Source organism: Lepisosteus oculatus, chromosome 2 (assembly GCF_040954835.1).
Source record: "Lepisosteus oculatus isolate fLepOcu1 chromosome 2, fLepOcu1.hap2, whole genome shotgun sequence".
Classification (NCBI taxonomy): Eukaryota; Metazoa; Chordata; class Actinopteri; order Semionotiformes; family Lepisosteidae; genus Lepisosteus; species Lepisosteus oculatus.
This window is the reverse complement of record NC_090697.1, coordinates 20,868,154-20,892,825: the sequence shown is the minus strand read 5'-3', so window position 1 is coordinate 20,892,825 and position 24,672 is coordinate 20,868,154. Positions and strand designations below refer to the sequence as shown.

Here is a 24,672-nt window from a genome sequence, read left to right as displayed (position 1 = left end):
CAGGTTGTAGTGTTTACTGGTATGTCATATATGCAGCCACCTTTAACTCCTCCTACTTTTTCAAGGTATTAGTTACAGAAAGCATGTGAGTCTTTTTCATCCACACACAGGGATCTGTTGTCTGATGTGCTGTCCCTACAGTAACATTTCTGCTGTGTCACGATGGGTTCAAGGCTGTTTATAATTCTGCTTGTGGTGCATTCTGGTGAGTGAAATATCTATCATTTATTATAAAGAATAAATAAATAAATGTGTTGACACAATACTTAATACTCTGACATAACCAAACAGACTATCTTAAATTAATATGAAGAAAGAAATCACAAAAGTAGGAAAGGTAAGAACACTTACAGTACCACATGGTGAAGGGTTGAACATTAAAGACCTAAAGAAATATAGTCAGGTTTAATATCCTCCATTTTGAAGTCACGTATTCCAAAGGAACCGAGTAAATATGATGTTTCACACATGTAGCTAAAGAAAAGTATTTGTATTGAGAAAAATTATTTTTAACAGGCTGACTTGATTAGCCTAATCTGTCAGCAGCTGTATCACTCTCCAACTCACAACTAGCAACACACCGAAGATAAGCAGGTATGAGCCTACTGGAAGAGTATTAGAAGGGCCAGTAGGGAGCGTTCACCCTGTGTGGCTTTATGCCCCAGTATAGTGACAGGGACACTATACTGTAAAACAGCGCTGTCCTTTGGTGAGATGTAAAACCAAGGTCCTGACTCTCTCTGGTCATTACAAATCCAAGGGCATTTCTCAAAAAAGATAGGAGTGTTACCCTGGCATTTACCAGTCATGGCCTCCTAATAATCCCCATCTGTGAATTGGCTTCATCACACTGCTCTCCTCCCCACTGATAACTGGTGTGTGGTGAGCGTTCTGACGCACTATGGCTGCCGTCGCATCATCCAGGTGGATGCTGCGAATTGGTGGTGGTGGAGGGGAGTCCCCATTACCTGTAAAGCGCTTTGAGTGCAGTGTCCACGAAACACTGTAGAAGTGTACAGAATTATTATTGTTATTAATTTTTTTTAATCTGTATTCTGCATTTACAATTGTTTTCTACTTGTGTTTAGGATGATCTTCCATATCAGTTAATATGCTTAAATGACAATGGAGTTAAATGCATGTAGTTATTTAAAATCTTAAAATTATGTTTTTGATTTTTGTTCCTGCATGTTTCAATACAGTGACAACAACCTTCATGCAAGGGCAAATTTCTTATTTCCCTGTTTTTGAAATGGCATTCATCATATGCTTACACAATTTGTTAACAGTTTACATTATGTCCATTTAAATTTAAGATTCCTCTAGCAGTCCTTATACACTCTTTGTTGATTCCCAATCATGACCTAACCCAGGGCTGGCAGATCATTATGGCAGAAACTGGGGGAGGGAGTGTGGCGTGGGGCACTGTTTGGTATGAGAGTGTGTGTGTTGGGACAGGGGGTGGATATTGTGCCAGAATCTGCCTGCAGAAAGGTTTCCCAGGCTATCGTCTGCCTTCATCTCTACTCTTATACAGGAAGCAAAAGCAAAATTAGAGTTTCTTTATTGTAAATGAACCCTGCAATTGGCTGTCATGCTCTACAATATTTAAAGAATGAAGTTTGGCCAGTTACTGCTTGCATGACGTCAGGATCAGCCAGTGATTGCTTTGGTAACACTCAAGGATTAATGCCTTCTGTCTCGACAGTGGCACAATGTTCCTTGTTCCTTATAGAGTCACCTCTTCTTTCTGTTTTTTTTTTGGTTGTCTGATGAAAATAGTTGGTTGATGTTTATTATTAATACAAAATGCCACTTTTGTTTAATAGAATTCAGCAAAACATTCATCCCAGAATTCCATTTATAGATTCATTTCAATTCTTATCAGTCTAAAATCCAGTTTTCAAAAGCAAGGGGGGGTGGTTATTGTGCCAGAATCTGCCTGCAGAAAGGCTTCCCAGGCTATTGTCTGCCCTCATCTCTAGTCCTATATGGGAAGCAAAAGCAAAATTAGAGTTTCTTTATTGTAAATGAACCCTGCAATTGGCTGTCATGCTCTACAATATTTAAAGAATGAAGTTTGGCCAGTCACTGCTTGCATGACGTCAGGATCAGGCAGTGATTGCTTTGTTAACACTCAAGGATTAATGCCTTCTATCCCGACAGTGGCACAATTTCCTTGTTCCTATAGAGTCACCTCTTCTTTCTGGTTTTTCTTGTTGTCTGATGACAATAGTTGGTTGATGTCTGTTATTAATACAAAATGCCACTTTTGTTTCATAGAATTCAGCAAAACATTCAACGAGGAATTCCATTTATAGATTCATTTCAGTTCTCATCAGTCTAAAACCCAGTTTTCAAAAGACAGCAGGACAGCAGGCTTTTGAACTCAGCTGACACCATTATCTGCATTTATATTAGTCAATTGCTAATTGGAGAGATATAGCAATTTAAAATGATAAAAATCAAAAGAAAGTGTTTTAATAGTAATAACATCTGTGTCATTTCAGCCAGCAAATACTGTACCATAAAAGTAGATCAAGTAAAACAGAAGAGTACTAACACATAATATTATAAGGGATAATTTTTAATGGAGTTAACACTTATTAAAGTTTCGTAGTATGCATTAAACCACCAATATATTAATATTAAAAATAAAAAAAAACCTATTAACTACAAAAACAATGAGAAAGAAACAGTTCAATAGCAGGAAGATACACTTTGTTAATATATTAGTAAAATACCAATCACCTGGTTTAGAAAGATTTCAAATACCTAATTTCTTATGTTAAATCTCTTTTGTGAAAAAAACATCCAAGATCTAAAGCAGTTAATAATAATAAAGGAGACCATAAAGAACATTGACTGATCAATTGGTAAACAAATGGTATCTATGACCATTTGTGTATTAATAATCAATACATCAATAATTTGTCCTCATATAGTGCCTTTCAGTCAAGAGCATACATTCTACATTAAAAATGTATAATAAGTTTATAAAATACAAACATATATATATTTATTAAATTCATAGAAAAATATGTGAGTAATTGAAGGCCATCGAGAAGCCTTGAGGTGAAGTGAGGTGAGGTGGTAGAAATTTAATGAAAGAGAATCATCTAACTCAAAAGATAAATCGGTGGTCTGAGAATGTAAGTAAATAATGAAACAAGAACAATAACACAAAATGAATAGGAATTTAGTAGCAGAGGCACAGATTAAAGTACTAACATGACATGGCTGAAACAAGCATTTAAATGATTAAATGTTCAAGTAAAAAAAAAGAGAGATTGACTCAAAACCGATCAGTGACACAGCTGTAGCAGTGTATGCAGAATGGCAACAGAATAACTCCCCGAGTATCAGATATTCATGTGAGACTATACTTGCCTTCTTTGTGCAACCAAAAATGCGCTTGGATTCTTAGAAAGGAAGTCACAGGAGTTCATATCCATAACACCCAGAGCGCAGGATAATGAGGACAACCCCTATAGATGGTGTGAAGTCTGACATGAAGAGAGTGACCTCTTCTGAAAAGAAATGAGATTACACCTATGTGCTGAAGGATGACAGCACAAATATGAGCCTTGTAAAAGAAATAAAAGTAAACTTTCCCGAACTTTATCCTAGGTCTCATTTAGTTTTGTTTTGAAATATAATTATACAAATGCTTGGCAGTTTATACTTTTTGAAAAACAGCAATTCGCTACTTACCTACACAAAGATCAAATTTAGAGATCTTTGCGTGTAAATGACTTGTTGTGGCATCTTTTAAAAATGCTTAATATTGTAACTGTCAATGGTTTTGATACTTGTAATTTAAAAATAAATGATAAAATCAGGAAAAATCTATTGCTTGTGTCTGAAGCTCAGAATTGAATTGACCGTGATGAAATAATACAGCTGAAGGTGAGAAGATATAGGTTAGTACAGAAATGTACCATCATTCTTCTTTCATTTTCTTCTTCAGTGTCTTCCATCGATGAAAGAAAAGCATTAGAGGGAACAGCAGTCATTCTTCCTTGCTTTGGTAATGTAAATGAGGTTGAATCTGGAGTGGTCAGATGGTACAAAGCAGGGCTTGAGAATCCAGTCCTAGATCTCAACATAAATGAAGACAAACACATTCAATACTCAAACGACTTCTTGCTTTCTGGAGATCCGTTGCTCTTTGATTTCTCCTTGAGTATTTTGAATGTTCAAATGCAGAATGCTGGAACTTACAGCTGTTTGGGAATCAATGGAGAGAATTACACTGAGATAAACACCGTTGTACTGCTTGTGAAAGGTGAGTAAAGATAATGATTTATTCAGAATTCCTGTTTCAATCTGCATCTTGAATATACATATACCATATGTATTCTATATACAGTACTTTGCAAATGTTTCCCCACTTTTCCGATGATGTCCCATTTTTGTTGAATTACAAATGATGTTCACATTTTTTAGACAGAACACTTTAATGGGTGAAATATCCAACTCAAGATTTCGATTGGGCCACTCAAGGGCACTCACTCTCTTCTTGACAAAACCACTCCAGTGCGGCTTTGGCCATATAAGTATTCATTGTGGTGAAATGTGGATTTTCTCTAGAAGTTTTAGATTACATTACATTTGTTGTTGTGAATGATGTGCAATCGGTAATGATCTTAAATCTTACTTCTATGCTTAAGAGTGCTTATTTGCAGTTAGGGTTTCTCCTGGTTGTATATTGTATCTCTGTAGTATTCTCTTTCAGCCATTCTTTAACTGGTTACTGCCTTGAAAGAGTAACGTTGAAGCAGAAGAATCATGAGTGCTCAGTAGCTCAGTGTTTAGTATTGTATCTTTTCAGTTTATGCTGCATTCTGCAGCATAAATGCACCATACAGCACAGTATGTTTCCATACTCCTGTGAGACAGAATGTTACAAGCCTCTATACTATTTAGGTTCAAATTTATTTAATACATTTGTTACGATTTCTTTGAACAGATATGACTTTTTAAATTGTATGTGTGTGTGTGTATATAACTTGGTTTATGGAAAACACACAGTTTTTTTACATTTATGATCCACTGTGCTCATATCCAGCTTATGAGTGCCGGTATGTTCTGTCTATAGTCTTCTTTCACAAAGAGAGAAGGAAAGAAAAATGAAAGAAATTGAAACAAGAATCAACAAGAACACAGTAAACATTAATGAACAATTTCAAATAAAGCCTTCAACAAAACAGTACAACCTTTTACTTCAAATAATGTTGTTTCAATAATTAATGCCCCATTCTAAAAGCTGCATGTACAGTAACTGTGTAATTGTGTAAAACTTAATTTTATTGTGTGCTTTACAGTTCCTTCCACTCTTGTGCCAGTTCCCTTGCCTGAATTAAGGCACAAACCTGACGACAATGATGGTTATGATGATAATGACAGTTATGATGACAACTGCCACAAACCTGAAGACGGGGGAAAATTTCCAATAGCAGCCATTGTTGTACCTGTTGTAATTGGGATACTCCTAGTGGCTGCAATTGTTTTGGGTGAGTAAATGTAACAAGGCCCTGGTGTGAGTGTGTGCATACCAGTGTCTGTGTGTCTGCCCTCCTTTGGACTGGTGTCCCGTCCATTGTATATCCTGCCTTGTGCCTGTTGCTTTCCAGGATAGGCTCCGGCTTCCCCTCAGGCCAGAATAGGATAAAAAGGTTAGAAAATGGATAGCTGTTACAAGACATTACATTCTATTGCAGAAAAGGATCCCTGGCCTTGAAAACCTGGAGATTATAGGATTCTCCTGCAGCAGATCTCTTTCAGATCTACTGTAGTCTTTGGTGTAATGGAGGTTGTCACTGGCTAAGGAGCAGCACTGTGTATGCTCTAACTGACCTTAATTGAGTCTTGATGGGGTCAGAGTCATCTGCAAGCCATGACATCAGATGAATTGAAAAATAAAAGTATCACCATAACCCAACAGAGATGTGCTGTATTACCATCTAATATAATACACTAATAAGATTTCAGTCCCTTTTGAAAGGGAGGCCTCAACAGTAAGAATCTGGCTGGAAGGCAACTGAATAGAGGAGTACATTGTACTAAGCTTTTACAAAAAGTGAAATACACCCTGTAGTTGTATGAGATGGAAGTGGCACATCCATACAAATAGAGTGCCCTCGCAGTGCTCTGAAATACAGGGAGACAGTTTTTAACATTACATTCGTGTGAGACTACAATCTATCAAAATGTGACCGACTACAGTGTTCTTTTTATTGGATCAGCTCACCGCTTCTGGTTTTATATGTTAACATAAAGAATTAACTTATGCATTATTATGTCTGAAAAATATTACTTTCATACTACAGTCATTCATTTCCACATTTTATTTTTATAGGCATTATTCTGTACAAGAAATACTCCCACAGCAGCCCAAAAAAGGTAAAAGACGTTTTTTTTAAGCATGTGACAATAGGAAAAAAAGTACATGCTTATTCAGTTTTATGTCCACATTACAAAGTGTACACAGTGTAAAAAGTATTTTAGAGTATATTAGAGTGGCCATTCTTTGCCCAGGATTCCTTAAATGTAAACTTAGAATAAAAGTTATCTATTCTCAGAAATGTTAAACATTGCTATGCTGAAACCTATCAAGAAATACCATTTTGTCAATAATATTCATTTTAAATGAATAGTAATACTGAATGATGGTAAATGTTTATCATGTTAAATGCCTCATCTAATTATATTTCCCCACAGCTAAACCAAGTCTCAATCAAGAAGCCCATCCCGAAGGCTGTAGAAAACATCTATGAAGAGAAACCTTATTACATAAACTTTAACTCTTTTCCCATAGAGTAGATGCCTCACTTTTGAACAAGAACTGCAGAAGCATTTTTGTCCAAGAGCTCTGCATGACCTTAAGTCTTGCTACCTATTTTCTCAATCAAACCACCTTATGTCAGAGTTAAAAATGGAAATAAATAGAACATGTAGATAAAATTCATACATTAATACAGAGTATTCTTTAAAAACTGTCATATATTTAGGCACAACCTTAAACAAATCCACACCATTTGAGATTTAAAGTTTTTCTCATGAAATGCAATTTCAATCATGAACTGAAAGCAGGAAAACAACTCAGGTAGGACAGGTATTTAATATAGATGTTTTACTTTTATTTCAGTAAATTAAAATATATCGTAGCACCTACAAAGTTCTAGCATTCTCAAGGGGCAATTAAGAACAGGATGAAGTATGCCATAGAGGAAATTTCTTCCTCAAAATATGTTTGAATTCGCTTTTTACCTTTGATGAATTCTTAAAATTGGCATGGGATATGGAAAAAAAAGAAATCAAAATAAGAGATTAATTGATAATTGACCAACAGTATTTACAACTGTTTTAATCTTGTTGACTGGGATCCACTCCAATTACTACTAAGTCTGTGGTAGATGGGAATTGGTCATATCCAAAGGCAATAAGAAATGTTTAGGTGCACCACCAAAAAGAAAATCTCAATACACTGAAGAATCACTGCATTTCATCTACTCATTTAATGCTTATCTCTTGCACAAGATGTATAAGAAATGAGTGAATGAACACAGGAAAATGGACTCTGTAAATAAAAAGTTTATATGTCCAGTACCTGCATACTGTATATAGACATACTTCATTCACTTTGCTTCAGTAAAATACCAAGCTATGTTACGACAGACAAGTCTTATTTTTATATCCCGTTTACACCCAGTCCTAAACCAGCCAATATTCAACCATCCTGTGCTTGAAGATACAAAATGGACTCCAGGATGGCAATGGCAGTGTTTTTTTAATTTTCGTTTTCATATTTTCAGTCTTTTTCAGATTGTGATCAATCTGTTAAAAGTTATAAAACAATATGAACAGTGTATCATGATTTGGCCGTCTTGATCCATTCTGTGGATAGCTGCAACGACAAGTTTGTGGTATTGCTTTCCTGTTGAATCATGCTCATGTTAATGTTCAATTTACACTGGGTGCTGTGAGTCAGGGGTTGACCACACTCTTCACAATCTGCTGTAACCGTCACACAAGCGGAATCTACCCTGGAGCGGAAACTTTTCATCTTCATTTCTAGGATGTGTTCAAGAATTGCCGTCACACTGCTTCATAAATTTGTTTGCATTTATTTGTTAAAAGTGTACTAACATACTTATAGTAAACTTTATGTAAATGTTTTTTCCAGAAAAATCAAAAACTGTAATGGGGGTGTCAAAAATAAAGGAATGTTTGTGCAATACAGAAGCCTTGGCATCCGAGCGTGGTTTTTTTTAAAAGTTATAACTTGTAAATTGATCGGCAAGGTGTGCTCTTACAAAACACAAAGTGGCATTTGGATAATGTCACGGAGAATATGCACTTACAACTCTTTATTATAATTTTTAAAAGTTTTTTAATTTTATAGACTATAAATCACAATATTTACCAAAAACCCTGTTGTGAATTGACAGTGACTGAACATAAGTGCGTCTTGATTTCTGGCCGTTGAAGTCTTCAGATAAATGAAATCCTAAGCATCAAACAGACAAGCGATTTGTAACTCAGTTTCTGAATTAATGTACTTATCTAATGCAAGAGTGCCTTGGCATGAAGGATGTATTAACCACTGACCTACCACTAGAGGCCACCAAATCAGACTCAAGATTGTATGTTAAGTTCCTCTTGCTTTTGTTTGGAATACTCCATATAATAATGTTGCTTTATTAGCCCTATACAATTTCTTGCATTAGGAATTCATCTTTTCACATACCCCAGCTTGCTCTCCATGAGATGGACACACAGACGGGGAGAGAAGCTTGGGGTCAGAGCGCAGGGTCAGCCATTGTACAGTGCCCCTGGAGCAGTTGGGGTTAAAGGCCTTGCTCGGGGCCTCAACAGAGTAGGATTCCTCTGCCGGCTGCGGGATTTGAACCGGCAACCTTCCAGTCACAGGCACAGATCCTTAGCCACAGAGTCACCGCTCCGCCCATATGTTTTCCCCCACCACAGTGTCAGCAAGTTTATTTGCTTGGTCACTAAAGCTAGGGCTAGGAAGACTAACTTGGCAAGTTTAGATGTCCCAGAACCTCACAGAGGAAACCATACATCAACTCAGGGGATCTAGGTTTAATACTGGTTACCTGGTACATTTACATTGTAGATCAGGTGTGCTATCCAAAAGAAAAACCATTGGCCTGCTGTTGGAGTCCAAAACTATAACTCCCACCAGCCATCATGAATTGATCACCCATTAAAAGCAGTTTAGTCCGAAATAAGGACAAATTTAATTATTAAGCTGCAACTGCAAAATGCTGCATGTGATGTAGTCATCACAAACAACTACAGTATTTTTTAAACCAAGGGCCGAGTAGAGAAAAAAAAAACTAAGTAAATCAAATCACAGGTACCAATTAGCACAGGTGAATTAGGATCAAGTTAAAACCAATCCAGGAAGTTTTAACTCCAGAACTGAGAACTGGTGCAGTACAAAAAAAAACCCACAAATGCTGATGTTTTGCAATTTCATTTGAATTTATAGATGTGTAGAAAATTTAAGCAACAGCAAGGTCAAAGTCAAATATACTGCAATGATCAACACCATTTTCAGATTCAGATCTTTATTTTGAGTATCTTTCCATGGTGACACCACCTCAAGGTGGTCTTCCATTTATCATGATACAATTGGGCAGAAGGAGGAAGAATAGTAAAAATACAACTTGAACAGAAGGAAATCAAAATTCCAGAAATAAAACATTAACCTAAGCTTCATCTTTAAAAACAAATATTCCCCTAAAATTCCAAATGCATCAAATACAAAACAATTTGTCAGTGATTATTAATAGTGCTGAGTTTGTTACAACTCTCATCCTGCTTTGCAGGACATTTCAGGATTAAGTAGCGGGCTATGTGCTCCATTCACACTTACAGCACTTGATCTGTATTTTCCATCTTGCTCTCTGAAACCAGTTCTAAGACGTATCCATTAGAATCTCCACCTAGTTTCCCCAGCAGCCCAGCCTCTCAAGCAGATTTCAGTCAGTTATCCACTAAGGAAGCAACACTGGTCACCTTTTACAACAGTTTCACAAAGAACCAACTGAAGACAAATCGTGTGCACCTCATTTAATGTGTTAAAGAATTTCTTGGAGCCTTGCCATCATGTTGGGGTAGAACAAATTCACTATTTGTTCAAACTTCATAAATGAAAGGCAGCTAAAATATCAAAAATAAGGATGAAGGTTTCCCCATTAGTTGTTTTTCATTATGGAGGGAAATGCTTTGGTGTTTGATGGCCTCTGTTCTTATCACATTGCACTTAGTCATCTGCATTCTTAACTTATCATATTCTTGCATCAACCCGTTTATTGCAACACATTTTCAACTTCACTCCATGTTCAGAAGGCAAATCAATCAAAGTAGTCAACTACAATAACACACCAGCTGATGGATGTTGCAGTAAATTTCAAGCAGCACATGAAAGCACTAAAAAAAAAAGTCAGTGATTCTCAACTAAAAAACTAAAATGTGGCTAAAAATATTTATAAAACTCTTGTATGCCATCTGCAGACAGCCAGCATAATAGGTTTCTGAAGCCTAATATTATACAGCTAAAAGCTGGAAAGGGGCAGATCATTAATCCCCTCCATTCCAAGCAAGACACCAGAACAGTGGTGCTTAACCATAACCAGATCCTCAGATCCTCACTGCAGCCCTGCACAAAAGGCAGCTAGCTGTATGGAGTCCTAATCCCGGGGTATTCCAGCAACGATCTCCGATTCGATCCCACAGTGGTCCTGCCCCCGAAGAATCTTAAAGTATCCTAAAATGGAAACAAGCCTTTAAGATTGATAGACAGATCTATGCTTAAATCTCATATTCTGAAATTTGAATACTCATAAAAAAAGCCAAGCACAAAAGGGAAAAAAAACAAAACCAACTAAAAATGTTAAAACTGTTACTAATTTCTAAAAAGCCTTTCGTAAGACAAAATTAACTTCTAGGACCCATTAGAAATTATGCAATTATAAATGAAGTGTTTCAAGTAAGCCTAAGACTGCCATTTATGTTTTACCAAAAATATGGCATTCTGAATTATCCTGTTCAAGGCTGTGAAGAGTTCTTACCATTTTCACCCCAGTCTGTGTTCCAGGAGTTGGCACCCAGCCAGTAGGGGGTGCCCTGCTCCTCCCCCCAGCCAAGAATCTTGATAGCATGGCCCCCAACTGCTGACCCACTCACATGCTGATACACTCCTGAAAGAATAGGAGAAAAAATAGTCATCTGGATCAAGGCACTAGTTTTCACATTCTAACCGCTTTAAGCTGCTGGTTTTTAGGTCAGCCTGGAGATCAAGATGGAAAGGATGGCACAAAGTAACGCATTAGCCTCTGGGTCCTTAACCGACAGGTCTTGGGTTGAAGTTCCCACTGTAAATACTGTTGTACCCATGAGCAAGGCACATACTTGGGGATGGACTACAGTAGGAGTGGCCATTTGTTGGGCAATAGTCCCCACAACAGACCAGCATCCCATCCCAGGGTGGAAGGAGTCAAAGGGTGTCTGTCTGCAAAAAGCTAAAGGTAACCACAAGCAGCTGGACAGAGGAGAAGCCTACCTGATTTGTACATGAGGAAATCCTCATACACCGTGAAAGCGCCCTCTACAGGTCCGTTTTTGTAAATCTCCGTCATGATCTGCGTCTCGTCAGAGGGCACACCATACGATTTCTTCCCTGCAGAAGGCAAGACGCACACACTATTACATACAGGAGCGAAAAAGGTCAAGCAGCAAAAGTCTCTTTGAAGAGGAGTGGGAAAGCATTGAAAAAGTTAATTTAGAAGAGTGGGATAAAATAAGTAGTATTAAAGCACATAACCCAGCAACCTCTTTTTGTTTGCATAACTTAATTCGTTAGATTAAAAAAAAACTTGAAACCAGACTTATGCAGGAGAAGGAAAATCGGAAAGTGAGCTTGGACTGTACAGAAAAAACGATCCTTGCCAAAAGTCAACAGCAGAAATATATGAAGAGGCTACTGCATTCCTCCTGCATAGGAGGCGGGGGACAAATAAAAAAGTCCAATGTCCACAGATGCCTCTTACCATAGTGTTTGTCCTCTTTGTAGGAGGGGGTGTAGCCAGCTTCACACTGCATCCGGCATTCTGGGGTGTTTCCGCCCTCCCCAGTGCACGGGGGGCGTGTGCCGTTCACATGGTGCTCACAGGGAGGTATGGTGTACGGCCGGCAGCCTGCACCAGAGCCACGAGACAATCAAGCCCCAGGGACTTTCACCCAGTGAAACCAACAGCCCCAGGAACGTGCATTTCAGTTTCAATCTACTTCCGTCTAACTAGTAGTACTGAAATGTTTGGTCATTTCCCCAAAATGACTAAAAAAAAAAAATAATGGCATTAAAACTGCATTACTTGAGGGAAGCGTTGTCCTTTGCCGCAGGCATGTCTTCCCAAGGGAGACTTACCCACATGAGAGTCGTAAAGACCTCCAGACACCAGCCCACTCTCGGTCCAGTACTGCCAGGCTGATGCAGGGTAACCTCCATCACATCTATACAGAAGACACCAATTTCACTAATCATAGAACTCCAAACTAAATTTATATATCAACTGAAGCATTCAGCTTTGAGACCTACAAAACTATCCTTAGTTTTACAAAAGGTTGAATTTAGGTCAAGGCAGTTTTCAAGACCAGAACATGGACTTCCGTAGAGGATCGGGTAAAGATTTATTCCATGCTGAAGGGTAAAGAGACACCGTTTCAGCTGTAGAACTTTCGAGTGTAAAGGAATAAACCTTTACCCGTTGCTTTGCAGCCCACGTATGCCAACGCAGTTATCCACTCGATGTACTTGAGTAATCCGGCAAAATTGCTCACTCTATGCCTACACTATAAGAATACCTTCAAATTAGTAAAGAGGGAGTTATCAATGATCCTGCATCTTCATGACCAGCTCAACTTTTTAAAAAGTAACTGAATACAGCATGCATTTCCAACAGCTCAAGTCTCCAAATTCATATATATACACACACATTCCTTCAACTACACACAGCAGTGTAACAATTAACAGCTTTGACAAACATTTAAAGTAAAAAAAAAAGCTTGGGAATGAAGTTTAAACATCCAGATTCTCAATAGTACATCCATGACAAAAGATCAGGCTGAAGTCAAGTATGCATTGGAGGGCACAAAGAAAAACAAAGTAAACGGCCACTAGACAAGAGTGTGGCTCTTACCCCATCCCACATGAATCGCAGCAGGTGAGAAGGTCCTCAGCAGAGATCTCCACACTGACCTTGCCATTAGTGTGGATGCACACGCGGTCAGATATTGCCTCTGCTGCTCCAAAAGCCTAGTGCAAAAGACATGCAATTAGGGTACATCCAGGCACCGATACCCTCATCCTACTAGCAAATGTATTTATAGTAGAAATCTGGCAAGCTATGGCTTAATTGATTAAATTAGGATCAGTGAAACTATAACTGCTCTAAAAACTCACTTGAGACTTAACCACTGTCACTGAAATAACCATTTTTTAAGCTATATTATGTAAATTTTTCATTTGTAAAGAGCACAAAATGTTACAATTCACTTTTCATGTAGTACAGCCATTATCTACACTTCACATTTTATAATGTAGTTTATAGGCATGCAAGATATTACCCAGCAAGAGCCACAGGAACCTTGATCTCGAATTTCCTTGATGGTGGGACAGTTAGGCCACTGCTCACGGGAATCAAAGTTCTTAGGCAGTTTAATTTTACCAGCATACTCCACCCTGCAGTGAGGAAAAGGCACCAACAAGGCTTTTTAGGGTGAACTAGAGCACAAGTTTGTGATGGGGACTGCTTCCCCTAATTATGAATTGTAACCACCAAAAATACTCTGAAACCAGGTTAACTAGTCTGAAGCTATCTAATCAAGGGTTTCAAAGTATCTTTGAAGTACCAGCTCCTGATGAGCTAGATGAAGCTGTAAAACTATCAGGTAGCTTAACCAGAACAATATACGAGCAAGGTTGGTATAAAACCTGCAGAGAAACCAGTCTTCCATGACTGGATACCCCTGCTACAACCTCACATCATGCAAGGCACAGAGGGCAAGGTTAATAAAACAGGATTTCAATTGCTGATATGGGCAACACTTTTCCTACAGTGTATTTTTAAGATTAAAAAACATACAATTTTACCAACTACTTTAAGAATTTTCTAGATTAAAAGCCTAGAGTTAATTCTACTTTTAAATACTAGTTTAAAAAAAAATGGTTTATTTTCATCTTCCCAATCAACTCTGAGACTTACATAACTGGGAGCTTGGGGCCTTTGAGTAGTGTTCCACACAGTTTCTTTACATAGCTGAAATCTGCATTTGGGAAATTGTGTCCAGCCTGGGGAGAGAAATCTGGTTTAGAGAATTCATCGTTCTGCCTGTTGTTGGCCAAGGAAAGCGTTTCCATGTCCCACATGGAGGGCCATTTCCAAAACAAAGGGACAGAAGTATGGGAGAGGGAGGCTTGAGTCCTTTTCTAAACCATATTACACAATGCATTAGAGACACCTAAACTGACATTCTATGATGCTTTAAACAGTATTAGAGTGACTAAAATGTACCTAAACACCTATGTCTACTGTACCTACATGTAGTATTTAAATACTAAAACATACTATGCATTCTGACAACCATCTAAAATGCAAAATAATTGTAACGTTAAGCCTTATGAAACAGACGTTCATGGATGGTTCGTCTGGGGAACCTAGTTAACTAGTTCTCCTAACCCAATTTCTAATATACACATTTTCTTAGGAAAACGGGAATGTGCCTTGAGTACTGCCCAGTGTTTAATTCTGGATAGTTTTTAAGACCACAAAAGCCACATCGCATCCTCACTTAACGTAAGCTGTAAATGTCTTTAAAATCATGAAGAAAATAAATTAAACTAAAGTTCTGTCATTCAGATTTATGAGCGACAGAAAAAATAATAATCATTCACTTTTGATAGCAAAAAAAAGTTGGACAAAATTAAGAAGTGGATTGAAGAGAATCTTTTAGCTTTCAAAAGGTTAAAGAGGAAATACCAGTCACCATCACAAGAAAAAGGTTTATAGACTTTTTACACTATTGGATAACGGATGCTCAATCTAACTTTTCCGTTGCCTCAACCACATTCCCCCCACACTAGAATTATAATAAAGAAATGCAGCCACCTTGTCGGAACAAAAGTACATCCTTGACACTGCAGGACGTTTCCACATGACAAGTTTTTAAAACGACAAACGTTACTCTTGGGAAATCTTCAGGCATAGATGGTCATTTACCTTCCAGGTGGTGTTGATCTTGTTGACATAGTTGACAAGGTCCTGTGACATCGGTGGGATCCGTGGTCGGGCCCAGGCAATGGTCAGAACCGAGAGCAGGCAGAGAAAGGCGAGGCGCACCATTCTAGGGGAGGTGAAAAAAGTCACAGCAAAGGATTAATCAATCATGGACAAACATCCCCTCCCCCCCCCCCCCAAAGGCTTGAAGTGGTGCATACAGCAAGGGAGTCAGAGGGACCCAACTACTGTATGTGATGGTGAGGTCAAATAAGCTGGAAGCCAGATATGGGCTTCATCCCTTTTTAGCAAAAGGGAGGTAAAAAGAAAATGCCCTGCTTACAGAAAACTTGTATGCTGTAGTAAGTACACCAACACATAGAACACTTTTGGATTCAGTTTATTTGACCTTAAATCTCTGCAAACGAATCTTGGGAGTAAAAAAACCGCAGTAAGTCGAAGATCTTTCATATTGCCGTATCCCAAGAGTTATCCTCCCCACTGCGAGTCTCAAATTCTTATGAGCACTTTTGTAAAACTTAAAACTGGAAACTCAAAATAACATACAACAGATCCCTATATTGTGCTCATTTCTACCCCATACTTCATATACAAGGCCACATCTGAGGTATTTTTCTCCCCTATCACAGCTATAGTACAGACTTCTGCTTAGCAACAGCAAGTCACGGATGACTTCAGTTTTTGCCTGTGACAAATTAATCATGGGAAAGTCTAAAGTTCCCTTTTATACTTCTACCACTCCTACCCCAGTATCCGTGCTTGAGTCAGCTTTTTTAAAAAACATTAGCTCCACTGCCGATTTTCTTAACCGGCTTTATTGTGAACTCCGGCAGAAGTTCAATTGTTCTACTGAAAAAGAAACAGGTGGAACAAATTTTAAATTGGGTGTAGATTTATCCTCAACTTGTCATAAGGTATTTTTGCTTTTCAATGCAAGTTACATTATGTCACCTGCTCCCATAAAATGCATTAAAAACTGGGGATGCCATCCACAGTTACTGTAAAGTGCTTATTTGCTGCCCACCAGTAAAATTTGTCACTACTTGGCTTCAAGGAATTTGTTGGCAACCAGAGTACAATGTCACACAGACAAATAGTTGACAGAGGCAGGAGGTTATAGGGTAAAGATGTTTTAAGGTAAATTCACCTACATAACAAAACGGATTACCATGTTTGCGCATAATCTGACAGAGGAAGCATATACTGTATAAAAAAAGCAATAGCCCCAAGGCTCAACCCAGCAGGATGTTTGATCGGGGCCATGGGTGATCGATTAGGACTAAGGGAAACCTGATGCTGCCAGTTTAAATGCTCTTTGCAAATCTTTGTTCCTCCTGAAACAGTGCGAGCTGTGAAGGCACAAATACATTGGAAACGTCAACACGCCAAACTGTTCACTTATTACATAACACGTTAGTCGAGCCCTAACAAATCAGTCATGTTTTAGTTCATCCATGCAGACTTTATTGAAAGAAAAGGTATGTGAACCACTTGTTCAGTTAAAACGCGGGACCTTCTGTTCTGCTGAAAACCTGACAGGAGGTTTTCAGCACTGTTTGTTCCCCCTGTGAGGGCTTTGAAGTACTCAGTCTGAACAAACACTTATTCAGGAGTGCTTTTCCCCCCCCATAGAGTGTGATGTTCCGGATGACTTTTCTCCTCAAGTTCTAGAAAATTAAGAGAGCAAGGAGAAGCAGGGTTTGAGAAAGCAGGAACCCCTCCCCAATAGTATAAATATTCTACAGTGACATCTGCTAACTGCTTGATTAAAGATGGCCAGCAAGTGAACTGTTACTCCGGTAATGAAGATGTCGTTTAATTCTCTCAACTCATTACTTTACAAAAGCATAAAGACAATTTAAGAAAATAATTCAAGTTGCATAACTGTTTCTGGGAAGCAAATGATTAAGCAGACCATAAGATTTACATTTGAGCTAAATGTAGTTTTTCAAAAGTGCATTGGGGAGATACTGGAGAGAATTCCAGTTGTGGAGCTGTACATCTCACTGGGTGGAAACGTGGACTTCACTAGAAGTAAGAGGGACAGAAACGGCAAGTTACAGATGAAGGGTTGAACATGAAAGAGTATACACAGACTGCAGCTAGACAGCGCTTTAGTGCCCTAACAGACCAGCAGAAGAACCCTGAAGTCCCACTAACTTTCACGGGAAGTCAATGCAATTTGCACAGGACTGTAGTTATATGCTGATGCATTGTAACTTGAGTTAACAAACTGCTGAGTTTGGGACATACTTAAGTCTCTTTAGCACCTTTCCATTACCAATCCTGGAGGCCCCACACACCTGCTGCTTTTCATTCCAGCTGAACTCGTTCTGTCCTCCAAGGTAGAGAGGTGAGGACTAAGCACTCATTTGCCAATTCCTCTTTCGTCTCCAACCAGATTTATTTTTATGTTACTGAAAGACTCTGGATGAAGCCTAGACAATTCAAAAGCAAAGACGACCCCAGCAGATCACATCAGAATAGGTTGTTCAGGGCTCTTAAATCGCATTACAGTGTATATATAATAGGCCTAGGGAGGAAAAAAAAAACTCAGCAACCACTTACACGTGAATGGATAACAAGTCTGATCCGCTGGAGACAGGAAGGCACTTAGCAAATGAGATAACCAATATACTGCCCACTGCAGTAGGAGGGCTGCTGGGAATGCAGCAAGAACAAGGTCTTGTGGAGAAACTCCTCTTCCGAGAACCGCATGCTACTAAAAAAGAAATACAGCAGGACCTTTTACTGCCAGATGCTCTTTGAACAACCACTACCACCTTCAACCAATTCTTTGGTCCGCTGCCAGTGGGGCACAGCAAAAAGAGGAAGAGGATTTCGAACGAGTACCACACTTATCAGATAGCTTGTTTTTGTTATTTTAACACTAGCTCAGACAGTCCCTCGAGTTAATCACAAGATGAAACAATAGAACCTAAACCAGGAAGGACAAACGGAGAACAGAGAAGCACAAGACTGAGGTTTGAAATAGGAACCCAGAAAAGAATTTAGTTCCTCATATACAACAAGTTTGAATGGAGAGGGTTTGTGAAAATGCAAGTTTCTTTCTGGAGAAGCCCCGCATGCCCATCTTTGTGCAAGGACAAGAGTATTCAAGCCTACACAAATACATGTACTGTAACAACTGGAACTGAGAAATTTACAAAACAGGGGAAAAAATGAATTTGAAAAAAGGCTGCTTTAAGACTATTGCATTAATATTGTATACTTCAAACAGGCTTGTGTGGACTGGTTGGAATATTTGTACAAAGTGGCTGAACCAAATGGATTCAGAGGCAATACATTTCTTGCATTGCACTAAGCAGCACAAAGGTGAAACTGCACAACAGCTAATGTAGAATACTTCTCATCTGTAAAGTCATTCACTTGCTTCATTGTTTTTTTTTTCCCCCAGCCACATATACCGGTACTTGCTTCAGTGCAACTAAACCAATAATGAAAGAACCAAAAAATGGAAACTTTGAGCAATTTAGAAAGTCACACATACACACAAAGGCATGACTATCCAGAAAAGGAAGTTACCATGACAAATATCAGCTACTCATTTGTTTAAACGTATGATTTTTAACTTAATATTTTGTTAAGTTACATGGACAGCACTTTCAGTCACTGTAAAGTGATGTTAAAGTCTCCATTGAGAAAAGGCTTATACATGAAGGGCTGGTGTCACCAATGTTGGTCTCCAGCACTTAAATGCAAGACACTCCTGTCTGTTATTGGCATACATGTTATAAAATGGTGCTTCAGAGCACAAATATGAATTCAAGTAATAAAAGGTAATAAGTAATCAATTCAAATGTAAATTGTATGACAACTGATAATGTAATATTTGCTTACTTCTTTTAATCCATTTGATTATTTTTATTGAATTATGATCACAAAAACACAAGTGGGGAAACTGACCTGCAAAGTAAGCTACCATTTTAAGTTTTCAGGTGACCATTAACATACAAAACCTTTTTAAATATTTTGTACCCATTAAGTTCTCCAAAACATTTCACAGCAGACAAAATTATACCTGCAAGGACATTTGTTGAAACATGCCGTATAAAATGAAAGCAAAATTTACTGGGCTCACACTCGCAATGTAACAGTAAGCATCAACAAAGGTCACTGACTGACAGGACAAGTAAAACTACACTCAGGTCATACATCAAGTTTATCATCTTTGAGGTTACATTACTAGTACTAGGCTCAGCGCCACTCACTTTTTTTTTTTTTAAAGGTGCAGGTCATTTCTAGGATAATCCTGTAGCACTTTAGAATTACACTATTTAAAAACAATTTTCAATCTTAATATCTTGTCATTTAAGCTTTAAATTCTAGCTCAAGCATTTGCATTAATTGGCTTAGCTGTAATGCATACTTCTGTGAATCCATTCAACTGACCAAGCATACAAGAAAATCTTAAAGAAGAAAGGAAATTACTTAATTGCTCCCTCCAACCACCCATCTGCTTCTTAACGAGCATGTGTCCTAGGATCACATCACTACTATGGGAGTAAAAAGCTACAACTAATTTCAGAAGCAGCCAAACTGTCCCAGTTATTTTCCCCAGTGTCAAATTTAGTTAAACAATTACAGCTTAAAATGGTAACTTGAAAGCCCTCTCTATCATGGCCCAGCACTAGGCTTTTCTTATTGTACACGTACTTCTGAGCTCTTCCAATTCTGGCAATCAGTTTTCACTTTAGCAGTTTGTTTTACACCAGTCATACAAGATGTTTACTACCCCCCCCACCCCAATACAGTTAACAGCTATTATGTACCAGTCAGTGAACAGACTACTATATCCAGCATTTTCAGTCAACTATTGTAATTCAGCCAAACATACACAAATCAAGTATGCAGGAGTTCTTAATCGCCTTCCCCATCAGTATTGCCCATAGGATGCCAACATTCAGCACATCTAGCTTATTTAATTGCTGGTTGAAGACCTACCCAAAAAGGATTTAATTGAGGTTTCCTCAGTCTTTGCCATTTGAGAGAGAGAAACCCCCCCAATCCATCCCAAACCCTTATTAATCTAGAATCCGATAGCATCTTCATTAGACATCTTGTCCAAATAATTATACCCACTGTAAAGAAAGTCTCACTATAACAAACTCATGAAACCAGTAGAGGTTTTGATGGACTAAATTAAAGATGCACCCAGACAAGTCTGCAGTAATGTTTTTTTTACTACATTGAATGGCCTAATGTAGCCCAAGCAGGCATTTGCCAATATAAAAAGATTGCTTTTCTCTTGTTTTCAGTAATACCCAAATTTAAAAACAGCCTCTTACAGGGTACTTGTAGTGGGATAATCATTTGTACCCAAGAAGGTTAAAACCGTGTACTGTACATTCGTGGCCATTTCCACATAAAAACGTTAACATGCTCAGTTGCAGGCCACACATTTCAGAATCGATTTGGAAAACTCAAAACCACGATTATATTCTTATCACAGAGATCTGCATTGGATTGCAAAATACATTATGAGAACTAGACAGCAGAAATGAAACAGAAAACCAGAACAAACCAACTTGGTTAAATCTAAAGAACCAAATTATATTCCATGCTAAAATGAACAAGTCTTTAAGAGAGCTTCACAGATGGCAGTCAGTTTCTAGTGGCAAGTTCCACAGACCTGGTGCTGCACACAAGGAAGGTCTATCACCCATTGTGGGGCAAGAAATCCTTAACTGCAAGATCGTAGAATAAAGTATTGGATTTTACTTGCGACATCCGAAAACAAGAACCTTAACCCGAAATTTTGCAGGGAGTCAATGAAACTCCCAAAGTAAAGGTGTTCTGTGCCGATGCAGAGGATTTTTTTATATAGCCAGTACACACCAAAGCTTAGTACCTTAGAGGATATCGCAGTAAGTCAATACAATAGTCTAATTCAGATAAAATAAAGCCACATTCATTTTCTAGCATCAAACAGGAATTTTAAAGATCAAGGCTCTTAACCCAGCAACAGCACCCAGGTGGAAGATGGATAACCATGCAAGATTCCCCAACACGGGCTTTGAATGACAATATTGAAATAAAATCTTTCTTCATTGTGACTTCCTTTTGCAGACAAGTAGGCTACTATAAAAGGCCACTATTAGAAATTATAACAAATTACAAGTAAAGAATCCAGAGGGAGAGCTCCACTTGGGGGGGGGAACTGAAATCACACTACAGGAATGAAAACCTGATGGCAATTGCCACAGTCCACAGAAGAAATATTTTATATTAACAAGATGACTACCAAAATGTGCTTTTTCACCCCTAAATTGGACTCTCAAACTGTTTTAGTAATATAAAGCATCATGTAGGGAGGAAAGATTTCTCCCCACTAGTACGCATTCCACCCTGGATGATAAACATAACAGCAATGGAAATCTATAATCGGGGCCAAGAGGGCAAAGAAAAACGACTGCTTTCTTTCTCAAAGCAGTCACTGTAGTTGTTTCCCCATTTCCACTATCAAAGTTACACACACCAAATAGATTAAGAGCAGCAGCGTCACACCCTCCAAGTGCTACCAGACTACCAAGGCAACTTTATCGTACTACCAGCGAGAACAGGGCATCCGAGACGCAGTGCCCAACCCTAGAACTCCGCACTGTACATGGAAGGGCACGGCTGTTTACATTCGAAGGAAACGTGCTTTTCACTCACCATCCCCATATTAATCTTGAAGTACAACCTAGATACTCAGATCACGATCCCCGTACGTACTAAAACTAGTGTACTACAGGAAGCGATGCAGACCCTGTACATCTCTTATCAAAGAAACCCTAGCCAACCATTTCGTACTTTAATTTCACTTCTCGTCACGTGATGCCGATCACACTCAACGGCATAAAACACTTTTTCACACGATACCAGTAAAACAAACCTGTACAGTGCACAGCCGAACATGGGTATAATTTTAACCAAAACAAACAATGCGTTTTAAACAAACCTGTTCACATAGGAAAACGGCGAGAATTGGGTAATGAAAGCATTCAGTACTAGACCGACGCTTCAAATGACTCGGTAACCGCGATCCAAATTAGCTGAATTAAATAAATTACTACAGCCACCGGTAGCTACTTCACCCACAGACCAACTCGAGAAAATCAATCGGTTAACACGTTGAGCAGCCTGGAGGATCACTGAACAATGCTTTACCCCAGGCATACAATCGGCGCAAACACGCTTGAACTCTAGCATGACCAAGCAATCACTGCATTTCTAAAACCAGCTTCCTGTTTTAAAACTCTCAGCTTCTCTAGACAAACAGAAACAGGCCGCCATGGGCATCACGATATCTTAATACCTGTTATATCGAGTCCACAACCAACTCTTCTAATGGTCTCCCAACTCTCAGGGTTCTCCGCAGGTTTCAATCCTCCCCTGTGCTCCTGCCCTAAATAAGCCTCCGGCCAGGCTGTCGTCATATGACCGGTCATGTGCACCAGGGCGCTGATGACTCTCACGTGATTTGACTGAGTCGAGTCGAGCGAGTGCTTTAAGTATAGGTGGGAATTATGCATTTGCTAGAACCAGACAAATGGGTTTAACATAGTTCGCATTTTTTTCTGATTTGATAGGTTGGACGACGTGTCTAGTTACTTCTGTTGGTGTATATATATATATTTTTTTTAATTCTTAGTTTGGGGTGGCTGACATTTGTTTAAATTTGGCGGTAGGAAACTTTGAAGTCATAGATAAAGTAGGTCGCTGCGTCAGCATGCGTAGGCTGCAAAGGAACGAGTAATAGGTTTATTCCGTGCTGAAAAGAGAAGAAAGGAAACAACGTTTCTTCGGCGGAGCCTTCTTCGGGTGGCACTCGAAGATAACTAATCGATTACTACCTGCTGTAGTAAGATTTTTTCCTTTCACAACAGTACCCTAAGATCCTCTGCGTTTTTTGTGTTACTTGCACGAAAACAGATTATGTCAACGTTATCCCCACTATTCATCTCATTCAGAACGAAAACTGAGCGCGGCAGCGAAACAGACACGTCTATGACTATAAGCAAAGTACGATCACAATAACCATATCGAATCGAAAACCTTTGTGGGAAAAGAATAAGTGGAAATCCCGAACTGAATAGGTACTGTACGCGTATGCTCTTCGCTTACACTGGCTCTCCTTTTAGACTTCCAACAGGTGGGTCTCAGCTCCCGGGGGATTACAACACAAAATACAACTGCACCCAGTATATATCAGCATTCTAAGAGATCAGAAGGTTAGCTACTGAGCCAGATACAAGAAAAATGCGATGAAGAAGTTCTTATGAGCAGACAGCAGCACATATGAAACAGATTTTATTAGATGTTTCATAGTTTTCACCGTTTATACTCGTTTATCTGGGACAGGTCAACAGCTCCAGGTCCGACTGTTCTAATGAAAACTAACGAACCTACAGAAACACCGGCCCTCCATGTCCAAGACTGGAGAAACCCTTCTTTATAGACCATTTTTTTTCAAACAAAAAGTTGTTGAGTCGATCTTTTGAAATGGGCAAATAAGACACCAGAAAGAAGCAGCTGGTTTTGCTGATACCGTGACACTAAGACCCACAGAAGTGCAAGTATGCAGTAGCAAGAGTGCTTGCAACACTTCCCTGAAGTTGTGTAAGATAGTGTGACAGAATGATGAGGTCGCAGGATTCAGCTGTACAATAGTGATGAGTCACTTCTTCTTTCAAATTCACTGTACCACAATGATTCTTTTTTTTTAAAATCTCTTATCATATGACCACTGAAGTAGACTGAATTTGCAGGAACGTGCAAAACCATATTCTGCGATTCAAAATGAGGTATCAAAACGTCTGGTGATGTGATGTGGCCCTATGACATTGTAAACAGGCAGGCTTGTGAATACATCTCTTTTAATCTAATAGAACTGTTGTTCTCGATTTCAAGACAGTTTTCCCTACAAATACTACATACTTGTTAATTCTGCATGCTGATCACGCTGAAACATTTCTGAAGTACAACCTGTACTTATATGCTCGTCCATCACATTATATTGGTCAATGCAGTGACTAGTGAGAAGGAAGGGGCTGCATCACAATGGAGTTTCTTGGGAGGTCTCTCTTAAAAAAAAAAAGTCACGTGTTTTTGATTCAGTATGTCTTTGGACTGTGGTAGGAAACCAGAGCATCTGGCAAAAACCCACGCAAACGTGAGGTGAACATACGTATAATTCCATGCAGACAGAAATCTAGATCCAGAATAGAACCCACGGCCTCAGCATTGCAAGGCAAAAATTCTAACTGCTGTGCCACCCTAGATTTACTCTGTCATAATGTACATTATGATTTACAAGGTATTTTAACATTATAGCACT

At 38.7% G+C, this 24,672-nt stretch overlaps 2 protein-coding genes across 2 annotated transcripts in view; one reads left to right on the top strand and one right to left on the bottom strand.

Moving 5' to 3' along the window:
- The window catches only part of ctsbb (cathepsin Bb), a 73,832-nt gene extending 51,044 nt beyond the window's left edge, over positions 1-22,788 (bottom strand). Inside the window, exons 1-10 of the mRNA XM_069185836.1 lie at positions 22,651-22,788; positions 15,312-15,435; positions 14,298-14,383; positions 13,660-13,774; positions 13,233-13,348; positions 12,461-12,546; positions 12,084-12,230; positions 11,597-11,713; positions 11,106-11,234; positions 10,728-10,801 (exon numbers count right to left, since the gene is read on the bottom strand). Of these exons, the coding sequence (XP_069041937.1) occupies positions 10,728-10,801; positions 11,106-11,234; positions 11,597-11,713; positions 12,084-12,230; positions 12,461-12,546; positions 13,233-13,348; positions 13,660-13,774; positions 14,298-14,383; positions 15,312-15,434 (993 nt within the window). The 5' untranslated portion in view covers position 15,435; positions 22,651-22,788. The remainder of the gene's footprint in view (positions 1-10,727; positions 10,802-11,105; positions 11,235-11,596; positions 11,714-12,083; positions 12,231-12,460; positions 12,547-13,232; positions 13,349-13,659; positions 13,775-14,297; positions 14,384-15,311; positions 15,436-22,650) is intronic.
- On the top strand, positions 94-8,247 carry LOC107075915 (uncharacterized). Its single transcript, XM_015339039.2, has 5 exons — positions 94-205; positions 3,971-4,288; positions 5,328-5,516; positions 6,362-6,405; positions 6,724-8,247. Exons 1-5 carry the CDS (start codon positions 163-165, stop codon positions 6,823-6,825), a joined length of 696 nt encoding a protein of 231 aa, XP_015194525.1. The 5' UTR covers positions 94-162; the 3' UTR covers positions 6,826-8,247.
- Positions 22,789-24,672: the final 1,884 nt, after the last annotated feature.